This window comes from Macadamia integrifolia, chromosome 2 (genome assembly GCF_013358625.1).
Source record: "Macadamia integrifolia cultivar HAES 741 chromosome 2, SCU_Mint_v3, whole genome shotgun sequence".
NCBI classification, from domain to species: domain Eukaryota; kingdom Viridiplantae; phylum Streptophyta; class Magnoliopsida; order Proteales; family Proteaceae; genus Macadamia; species Macadamia integrifolia.
The window spans coordinates 41,027,678-41,038,894 of record NC_056558.1 but is presented as its reverse complement, the minus strand read 5'-3'; the positions used below and the strand labels follow the sequence as shown (position 1 = coordinate 41,038,894).

Here is an 11,217-nt window from a genome sequence, read left to right as displayed (position 1 = left end):
GAGGAGCTAATGACTTGGGGGAAAAGGTGAGAAAGATATGCTGGCCCAGGGTAAATAATAACTACGACCTTAAATAGAGCCAAATTGAGAAACGTACATGTAGTGAACCCCAATTAGCATTAGTTCGGATAAGGCTTAAAATAGATGACTTGTATATAAGAATTTTTACAATTTAAGAAATGGATAAGGAGAATTCAGGAAATGGAGATACATTTCCATGTGCGACGTAATGTCAAAGGTCTGCCAAAACCATTTGATTAACCGAGAGTACAAATGAACAATACTGATGCAATCAAATCACCTAAATAGGCTAAAATAAGCCTTGGATTGGGCTCTATACATGTTGGGCCTTTTAGTTCAATGGGTTTTCATTGAAATGGCCACTTTAATAGGGCTATATATGGGCAGGGGCTAGGCATACGGGATTACTTAGTTAAGTGTCTTTATTTCTTTATTTTAATTGTTATAAGTGCTTTAGTTAGGCTGGATTAGGTTTCTATAAGTCCAGTCCAGTATTGTTTTGAGTTTCTTTTATTATTTTAGTTTCCTAGTCAGTTTATGTTTCCTTATTAGTCAAAAATTTCCTTTTCAGTGTAAGAGTCTGTTTTTGAGTCTTCTGTATAAGTTTGTAAGGGGGCCTAGCATTGTACACGAGTTTTGATGAATGAAAAGGCCATTGCTGCTCTCCTTCTCCATTGGTAGAGAATCTCTTGTGTTTGATCAAGAAACTCCTTATGTGTGATTAAGGTAGATTTGTGTTTTGATCCAATTTAACACCTTATAGTGAGAAGCCCGGGTGGATTGCTCTATTGCGCATGTTCTTGTGCTGATATTCTTATACTGGATTTGTTGATTCTATTTTCTATATTCTGCCATTAACAAGTTCAGACCCTGAATTTTTCTGCAAATTCCTGTTCTACCTAGAATTTACTTGTTTTTTGAGATTAAGCAATTCGACTGTTAGAGTCCTTCCAAATTTTGATTTAATGCTCTATCCATCTAAAATAGAACCCGAATTCAATTTGGGCAGATTCCGACCTGCCGATCTGGAATTATTCCTGTTTCCAATTCCCCCCTTGTTTCTTCTTAGGCTACTGTTTTATACCCTGATATACAGAGATCGATTCTGTTTTACTCTGCTATTTTATTTACTGGCATCAGATTCATATGCAAAATCGAATACCAAACTCCAACCCTAATTTCTGATTTCTGTTTGGCCTTGGAAATTACTGTTTTATCCCTACTTTGGTTACTGTTTGTTTCCTCATCAATATACTGATATTCAACCCTATTTTAATCACTAGATCATAACAGATTTCAGTGTGAATCGATTACCCTATGTTTGTTCTTGTTTGCTGATTTATTATCTAATGCCCTTCTCCTACATCTGCTAGGATCGTCCATATGGTCTGAATTATTCTTTGATTTAAAGATCTTGTCTATTGGACACTGCTTCTTTTTTTTTTTTTTTTTTTTTTGGGGGGGGGGGGACCTTTTTAGTCTTTCAAGTACACAACATTAAAAACATAAACAAGCGGGAATCTAGGAAAATAGTAGAGAGATACCACTGCTGTTGAAGACATTGATAACAATACACCAACAAACACCCCCTCGGAAGGTTTACCACCACATAACTGCAGAAAGCATAGAATTGCCTAAATTAGTACTGCAAACAACAAAAATATCAAAAGACATCATAACATAGTTCTTCAAATATTTTTTTAAACATTAGAAGCTTAAAATACAAATCTACTTCCCAGAAGCTTGGAAAATTAAAACTTTAAGAACAGAATAATAATTAAAAAACATTTAATGCCTTCCAGAACAATGTTAAGGGTCGAAAAGGCAGGAAAAAAATGGTTTAAGTACACAATACTATACACACCGAGGCAGTTATACCACACAAGCACATAAATAGGAAAATTTGGAGCAGGCCTCCTAGAACAGCAACGGCTCGAACAACTCGAAGCTGCAAACATCAAGGGAAGAATCTGAATCACAGTTCCGGATATAACTTACAAGTTTCAAAATTCCAAATATGAGACAATGGCAATGAATGAAGATGAGCACAAACCAACCTTTGATACAGAAAACTCCAGTCCCAATGCAAAAAGAAGGAAAATCACCCCAAACTGAGCTACCGTTTCAACCTACAAGCACAAAACAATATAAAAATGGACAAAAAATAGCAACCATTTCAACTGATTAGCATTTCCACACTAGAACACATACACACACCCCCATGGTTATAAATGCTGATATAGGTTTTCCAAAACATATCCACATATTTTAATTCCCGAAACAACCAACAGAAAATCCTAACTGATATGCAAAATTTGATTTATATATATATATATGAACAAAGAAAGAAATGATTGGTGAGAATATATGGATGGCTTTTGTTAACAACAAAAGTACATTAAATAGAGTTGAATGGTGAAACAGGAATACAGGATTCATGTAGCTCCATAGATCGACTACATGATAATTACGGCAATAGATTTATTGTATTGAGAATGAGAGGGTGAACCAAACTTGTTTGAGATTCAAATTACTACATCTCACGAAGTATTGACCTCCTTAAACCATTGTTAATGATTGCTTTATTTATATGGCACCCAGTTTTGCGATGGTATTACTTTACAATTTTGACAAATTTCACTTAAACTTTTAATTGTTTCCGATAATTGATGAAGTTTTTCCATTTAGGTTAGTGTCATATGTTTGTGTATTCATGATCAAATTAGGTTTTTTCATGCTCTGAGGTTTGTTGATGGAATTTTGGTAGGGCTTTAGCTGTCAAAAAAATAAAAAGAAAAGAACCGAAACCCATTTTTGATTTCTTCTCCGATCAAACCCATTTTGGATTCTTCTTCTTGCGATCTTTCTTCTCCAAGTTAAGAATGAAGAATATCACGAGTGGACCAATTCTGAGGATGCAATTTTGACAAAAGCGGTAAAAAAATATGGCATTTATCAGTGGGGTGAAAATTTCTTTACTTTTTGTCCGCAAGTCGCTGAGACAATGCAAAACACGCTGGTGGGGGTGGCTAGCTCCGTCGCTGAAAAAGAGTGAATGGGTAGAAATAGGAGATCAAAAGTTACTTCGATGCGCTAAAGCAATGCCTTCACGATGGGAAACAATTGCCAAGCATATTTGTGGGACGAACTGCAACCCAGTGCTTCAACCGTCATAATGATCTACACAAAGCTCAATGTGTAGAGGATGATCAGTTTCAAAGAAACCCAGATCAGATACTACGAAACCCAGAATCCAAGCGTGCACTTGACAATATTTATGAGGATGAACTGGGTATGGTAATTGAAGCAAAGGGTTCTATAGCAAGGATCAAGAGAAAGAAGGCAAAAATGTTGGTTAGGCTGAAACAGCTTGAAGTGACCAGAAGATGTCAAGTTACTTTCCAGAACTAGGGGAAAATAAAGCCACCCAACGTGTCCAATAAGAAGAGGGAAAGGAATGATGAACGGAAAGAGGCTAATTCATTTATACAGGAAGATGTTCAATCTTCTCCTATGGAGATGGAGCATTAACGAGTATAATGAAATTCTTGAAGCATACAAGAGTAATAAGACATGTAGCAAAGATCTGATGTTTATCCCTGCACTTGACGCTTATGGTCTTTTCAGTGTTGGTAGGACATTAGAAAAACTTCCAGCAATGCAGAATGCATCTGAAAATGTCAAGAATATACACGACGAAGCTAAGATGACAAAATACTTTGCGCAGCAATAAATCTTCTTACTCATGGAGACAAGGATTTGGCTAATTCATTTACAAGAAGAGGTTCAGTCTCCTGTGGAGATGGAGCATAAGAACGAATATAACGAAATTTTGAAGCATACAAGATTAACAAGGCATGCGGCAAAGATCTGATGTTTATCTATGCACTGGACACTTATGGTCTCTTCAGAGTTGTTGGAAAAATGTAAAAACTTCCTGCAACGCATAATGCATCTAAAAATGTCAAGACTATATATGATGAAGATAAGATGGCAAAAGGTAGCTTCAAGACCATATTTTTGTACCGCTTTTTTCAAAATTACATCCTTAAAATTAGTCCGCTCGTGATGATTCTTCATTCTTAACTTGGAGAAGAAAAAAAGCAGGAAGAAGAATCCAAAATGGGTTTGATCGGAGAAGAAATAAGAGAATAAATCAAAAATGGGTTTGATCAGAGAAGAAACAAGAGAAGAAATCGACAATGGGTTTCATTTCTTCTCCTTTTTTTTTTTTTTTTTTTTAATAGTTAAAGCCCTACCAAACTTCTATTAACAAACCCCAGAGCATGAAGTGATGTAATATTGTAATTGAGGAAGCTCAAAACAGTACCAGGGATGGATCTTTTCTCAGAGAATAAAGAAACCTAGATTTGGAAGTAGGATTTTGCTGAAAATTTGTTGATAGAAGAAAAGGATAGAATAATAGACAATAAAAGTAACACATAGGCTTCACACCGCAAGGTGGATCGACTAGATCAAACACCATCATACCTTGATCAAACATAAGGGAATTTTTTATCAAACACAAGAAGAGAGTTGAACTGGCAAATTTTGTTTTTGACTTCTGAGTTATTCCCCCGATGCTTACAATTGATCCCTATTTATAGGTAGGATTATATAAAAAAGAAAACTCACTTCATGAAAACCATGTGAGTGTGCTGCTCACATGCATCATCTGTGGCTGGCTGCTCACATGCAACACGTGCGCTGGCTGCTCCCATGCATTATGTGGGCTGGCTGCTCCCTTAGTTTATGTATAGGCTGGAGAGGCTGATATTAATAGATCGGAGAGGCAGCAAAGGCAGTCGCCTTGTCCTTGCCCTTCCTTCGACTATAGGTTTTCGTTGTTGCATCATGAAGTAACCCTAATTCGATAATATATACAGAAACAAATATAAGGGTTGATTGCTCACATGCATTATGTGGCTGGTTGCTCCCTTAGTCTATATATAGGCTGGAGAGGCTGATACTTAATAGATCGAAGAGGCAGCAGAGGCAGTCGCCTTGTCCTTGCCCTTCCTTCGGCTATAGGTTTTCGTTGTTGCATCATGAAGTAACCCTAATTCGATAATATATACAGAAACAAATATATGACACTAACCTAATTGGTTTTCATCAACTCCCCTGATGTTAAGAAAAACTCGTCCACGAGTTTTGTAGAATGGAAGAATCATCATTAATCGACCAGCATCCGTCCTTGATTATATGAACTCATCGGTTAAATCACAGTCGAATGATATGAATTCCGCGACATAAAGCTCGTTGGTGAAGTAGTGACTTGGAAAAATAAAACCAACCAGATCTCTCAAGAGTTCAACAGACTCAATTTTTTTCACAAGTTGATTTTTAACGACCGTTGGTGTCGTTTCATCTTCTATCATTGGTGACTCATCTTCTAGCTCGTCCAACTATTGCTCAATGATTGTGATCACACTGTTGAAGACAGGTAGCATACCATCGGATGTGACCAATGTTCAGCCTTTGACCTTGATGTGCATCTGAGTTTAGGATGGGTGTCTCTACGGCAGCAAGTCTAGTTGTAATGGCCTCTCGATGGGCAGCTTTAAGCACTTCTAGATTTAGCTTAAAGAGCTTTCAAAGCTTCTTCAATAATTCTTATAAAACATATACACAAGGCAAACTATACCCTGTTCCATAGGGACCAAAAAAGAACAAAACCAACATTTGGATCCTTGTTTCGACAGAGTAACATTTCATGAATAATTTAAGTGAAATGCTAAACACGGAAAGAATGTGCAACTTCTATTTAAACACTAACTAATCTTTCCTGTCACAGACCAAAAAAATAAATTAAGCAAACAACAATAAAAATAAAACCAATTTGAATTGTTACACATACTTCCTTATCCATCATGTCATAAACAACTAAGCATATGGTGAGGCCAAAGACCAAAAGACAAAATTGCATGGACAAACATCCAGAAGGCTTAGGTTATATAGCTCTAATGAAGAAAAGCAACATACTTGCACCAATTCACTGACAAAACTTAACCCGCCCGGTCCAATAAGAGATCCCGCCAGCAAATATCCAGTAATAACCTGCAAATTTTTGTTTCTCAGAGACTAAATTTTATTGATTAAAAAAAAAGGTAACTCTAAAAACGAAAAAGAGCAAGAAAAATAATAATGTCCATACTGGCTGCCCAGCACATGCAAAAGCAATGCCACCACAGGTTGCAGATACAATAACAACTACAAGATCTGATATCAATCTGCAAAGAAAGTTTGGAAAAGCTGAGAAGTTAAAGTTAGTAAAAAGAAAACAATGATCACATTAGAAAGTAAGAAATTGATACCCTTACCTTAAATCCAATTGCAGCACAGGATATTTTGATTTGGGATTAGAAATAATAAACACGTTGTCCTGAGAAAATGAAGTCAAGATCATAGTGAATATGTTGACCATTGAAGCGGCCTAGAAACATGCATGCATGCAGACATAGACAACATAACTTGATACACTTCAAGAACCATTGCAACAAAATGTAACCAGGCCAAATTTACAATGAAGAAAATGGAACATACCTTTCTATCTATTAAGGTTGGCATATCTTCTGCTCGATTCTCGTTGTCCAAATTAAAAACATCATGAAGTTGAAATGACCTGACATAAAAACCACCAAGAAGAAAAAGTTCAACTTTGTATGGAAGGCAGAACAATTCAAATGAATTCAAATGTCCCACATGCTAATAAAAAACAGAAATGATCTAAACTGAGAACCATTTATCATTATTATTGTATTAATCACATGATAAAAAGAATTACTTCTCTTCCTTGGTTTCATTTTTCTTGGGCTTGACTCTAGCAACGGTTTCCAGAACCGCCTGATGGACAAAACCACAAAAATAGTATTCAGTAACATAAACAAGCACAAACCCCTCTAAAAATAAGGGATTTACAGTTACATGCACTCAAAAGGGTCAAACCATAATAACCAGCCTTGAATTGCAGATCCATTTTATATTTCAAAACCAGCATACATTCTTCATGATTTATAAACAGATTGTGCATCAAGTAGAAAGGCTGAACAGTATTTGCATAGCAGCCCCGGTAGATAGGATAGGCCTTGGTGAGTAGTTGCATTCGCAAACTAAATTGTTACTTGATTCATAAATAAAAATGATAAGTATGAACTTAAGAAACTCCACCATTGCTGTACAAGCAACTCAATAAACATCAGCAATTTAGAATATGTGATGCAATAGCACTCCAGGATCCAGATTCAGTGGCCCGGATTTGTTCCCGTTAGTTTAGAGTTTGTCCTTGTTAAAATGGACAGAATTGTTATTTTATTTATGGGGGTATAATTGTTATTTTATTTATGGGGGTATTTAACTGTTATTTTCGTTCATTATTTTTAGCTTATTTGTGGGGTCCATTAGAAAATGTCATTCTCTTTAGTTTAGTCAATAAAGAAGTATGATCAACAAGAACAATCCAATAAGGGTGTAGAAACTACTAAAAAAAAATCGAAAAAGGAAACAGAAAAAAATCAGAAATAACTCAAATAAGCATGTGTAGATTCTATTACTGCACATGTTAATTGAAACGGAATAAACTAGGGAACATCATAGCATACTGCATACCAGGAACCTACTGATACTTTACCAAATCAAAATAGGTTACCGGAAACTGTATAGGAAAAATAAAGAGCATTAAGGGCTGTTTGAGGATCAATAAGCTTTCAGAACCATAAAAGTAAAATAAAATCTGGAAACACAATGCAACCCATGAAGCCATAGTGCTGTGCTGGATAGGTAATAAGGCCTATTTGGAGACCCATGTTGAAGAGGACCAGGCTAAGAGCAGGACGCAGGACCATATTCAGGTCCAACATGAGTTTGCTACAGTCCTAGGGGTAGTTTTAAACTTTAGGATAATTTTGGGGTTATAATTGTAATTGGCAGAATGTAAATTGGCTTTTTGAGCTGGCAATAGGTACTGGTTTTGTGTCTTGTATAGTCTCTTGTATGATTTATGAGTTTTATAGATGGCGGCAAGTTGGTTTGAGTCCTGTTTGTTGTCTGAATGTTATATTCACTTATTCAGATTAAAAGTCTGAATAGGAACCCTTTTAAGAGTCATGTTATGTCTACTACAGAGTCTCTACATATGATGTAACCCCACCCACTACCCACCACCCACCACCCCCACCCCCCTCCCCCCTCAAAAAAAAACGATTTCACAGTTTTAGTAAAGATTTGTTCAGTTTTTTTTTCTTTTTCTTAAGCGCTGTTGAGCTACTGTTGCATGGATTGGTGATAGTTCCTGCTAGCCAACTGGTGTGGTCTTCTTCCCCCAGTCTGGACCTTACTTTTCTCCCTTCCTCTATCTATCCGCAGGTCATATCTGATATTCCTTCCTTAATTTTCCTCTATCTATATTCTGAATCTGTTGTTCTTCTCTTCTTATTACCCCATGTCCCCATCAATCTATCGTGTTTTCTTCCTACTTCATATTGCCATAAAATTTATGCTTTTTTCCTAGTTGATTATTGCCTCAGATCTGAAAATAGACAATCTGTGACTGTTAGTTGATTCCTGATCTGTCATTAGATCTGATCATCATCTACTGGTATATTTTATCAGTCCTTGATCATGCTTGGATATTAAGCAAAGAAGGATCCATCTATACTCAAACCACTGATCTTGAAGATTCTAATATCATTCGAAAGCCTTTTTTATACTGCATACTCGATTAGAAAATTAAGCTAATCTGATCTTTATTTTGCAAGTTATTGAAAAAATCCCTTAATTCCCTTTATTCTGAGTTCTATCTGATCCTGGCCCTCAGTATGGTTCCAGCGCTTGTTTGCTTCTAAAACCCAGAACCACATAACTGGCTTGAAGTGAGACCATTACGTGCTAATATCGGAGAGGAATAATTTATTGCTACCATTACTAATATTTGAAAGTAACCACCAGCACTGTATTAGAAAAGTGCAGTCTCTCGTGACCAGTCTAATAAAATCAGTCCACTTCCCAAAATGATAAAGTTTGGGGAAGATGTGGGCCCTGCCCCCTAAGGTCCCAGTTTGCCATGGTGATGATGTAAGCAAATCCCCCATTGAATCTAACTGAAACTCGAGTATAATGTTCCTACTTAATTTCCTGTATGTACATAATCCATTGCGTACCAATCTCAATGTCAGATCTTCAAGCAACAAGATAAAGATCATGACACATTAAGCCAAGCGCATAGGTGAAGTAATACCACAAGACATTCATCAGAAAAGAAAGATCAAATATTATAGCTTGAGGTCAAAGTACATGAACTCTATAAGGCATAGGCTCACCAAAAAAGATTCAGCTGAATTGAATCTCTCAAGTAAAATTGTCCATAGATTCTACACCAAGAGTTTATTTCAATCATAAGAAGTGTAATTGCATCTAGAAGCCAGTGTCTCAACGATGCAAATGTGACAAAAATGCCATCAATAATCAATTTTAGATACATTTCCACCACCGACTACGATTATAATATAACATTATCAAATTTAGGAGGATAATGAATAAACTACTGTTCCATGTTGTCCATAAAAATTGAAAACAATCCTAAATGAGATATGTTTATGAACCTGTTGTTCGGCAACACTGTTGTTAAAGCTGCCAGCATCAGTGTCTGCAAAATAAACAACAATTCAGGTGCTTCATTCATTATTATTATAATCATTTTGTACAAGTAGTTCTTTTCAAGAGCTAAAGGTATTTTCAAAGGGTAATGCACTCAGTAAGAATACACGGTTTTTTTGTTGCTGTTTGTTGTTGTCATTATTGTTTTCAAGAGTTAAAAGGTAGTTTCAAAGGGGCATTCACTCAGTAAAGATACTCATTTTTCATGGTACATGAACCAGCCTATTGAAAGCAACTTCAAACTGGTAACTAGAAATGAAAACTGTATTGTCAGTTGTCCACTATTGTCCGAAGCTAGTGAATTTGCTAGTGAAGGTACTGGCTTAGCGGGCATATCAAAAAATAATAATGAGGGAAACCCGGAAACCCAGAACCGGGGGAGGAGAGATCACTTGTGTTTATGTGTGCATGTGTGGTAAATATGGGGCGGATCTCGTATTGACTTTTAATCCTATTTTTGTTTTTTATAACTCATTTTTTCATGAGAGAATTTCAACGGTACTAGACTCTTTTCGGTTCCCAGATTACGGTTTACTCTCTTAATGAAGGCCGAGCTTTTTCCTTATGTCCCCTACTACTTTTCCAATTAGCGCCAAATTGGGGAACCAACTCAAAATAGAGAAAAGTCACAAAACCTAAGACCTAGCAGATGCTCGAGACAAACGAAATCTAAAAATACAAATTGTGAATGAAACAGAGAAGGGGTAGAGAAAGTGAGGTCAGATCTGCAAACCTCCAGCAGCCTGTTCATTTTCCGGGAATTCCTTCTCCAATGCTCGATCGATCATACCAGCAAAGCTATCTTCTCTGGATCTCGCAAGTGAGGCATTAGAATCAGTGGCATTGGAGTCTACAGACAAATCCAAGTCAGTGTCGATGAGAGATTGGGAAAGAGAAGGAAAAGAAGCAAAGCAAAGGAGAGATACGAAGAACAAGAGGAAGTCAGAGGAGTTACTCCTCCTCATTGCAGAAGGAGGAAAAAGGAGATCGAAAGCCGTCACAACCCGAATAACGTCGGGCGCCGGCACAGTAAAAGCTCTACAAAGAAGTTGACAAAATATGTTCTCCGCTTCTCCCAGAGTGCCTCTGTTTCTGGGGAGAGAAGAGAGAGAGAGAGAAAAGTAACCCAAGGAGGTTGAGGTTGGAGTTGGGACCTTGGGGTTAACTAACCGTCATCGATTTGATATTTGATTTTTCTCTTTCTCTCTCTAGATTTTATATAGAGGGAAAGTACAGTAGAGAGAGAGAGAGAGAGAGAGAGAGAGTTGAAGGGGTTTAGGTTTCTTTTTCTTCTTTTTTTTTCATTTCTTTAATTACGGCTTACGGGAAGGGTCGCTTTTTAAGATGAGCTGAGCTTAGCTGAGCTGAGCTGTGTGATGGATGGATCGGCCAGTGATGGATGGGGTATCTCTGTTTTGTTTGTTAATTAGTTTATGGAATCCCCATAAATGAAATATTGGGAATGAATTGGTTATGGTTAATTAGGGTGGTTGGGGGTAAACGCAATGTGGGTTACCATTCCAAAGGCACATCTCTCGTGAA

General features: G+C 36.9%; 1 protein-coding gene across 4 annotated transcripts in view; it reads right to left on the bottom strand.

Moving 5' to 3' along the window:
- LOC122066282 (K(+) efflux antiporter 4) overlaps nucleotides 1-10,878 on the bottom strand; it is an 18,870-nt gene extending 7,992 nt beyond the window's left edge. For 2 of the 4 annotated variants that reach the window (XM_042630102.1, XM_042630108.1), the window contains exons 1-10: nucleotides 10,409-10,877; nucleotides 9,621-9,664; nucleotides 6,809-6,867; nucleotides 6,568-6,646; nucleotides 6,345-6,406; nucleotides 6,179-6,254; nucleotides 6,007-6,081; nucleotides 2,079-2,150; nucleotides 1,886-1,969; nucleotides 1,566-1,634 (exon numbers count right to left, since the gene is read on the bottom strand). In XM_042630102.1, the coding sequence (XP_042486036.1) occupies nucleotides 1,566-1,634; nucleotides 1,886-1,969; nucleotides 2,079-2,150; nucleotides 6,007-6,081; nucleotides 6,179-6,254; nucleotides 6,345-6,406; nucleotides 6,568-6,646; nucleotides 6,809-6,867; nucleotides 9,621-9,664; nucleotides 10,409-10,640 (852 nt within the window). In that variant the 5' untranslated portion in view covers nucleotides 10,641-10,877. Of the gene's footprint in view, nucleotides 1-1,565; nucleotides 1,635-1,885; nucleotides 1,970-2,078; nucleotides 2,151-6,006; nucleotides 6,082-6,178; nucleotides 6,255-6,344; nucleotides 6,407-6,567; nucleotides 6,647-6,808; nucleotides 6,868-9,620; nucleotides 9,665-10,408 lie in introns of all 4 variants that reach the window. The other 2 variants (XM_042630124.1, XM_042630116.1) reach the window with 2 other exon arrangements.
- Between the last annotated feature and the right edge of the window lie 339 nt (nucleotides 10,879-11,217).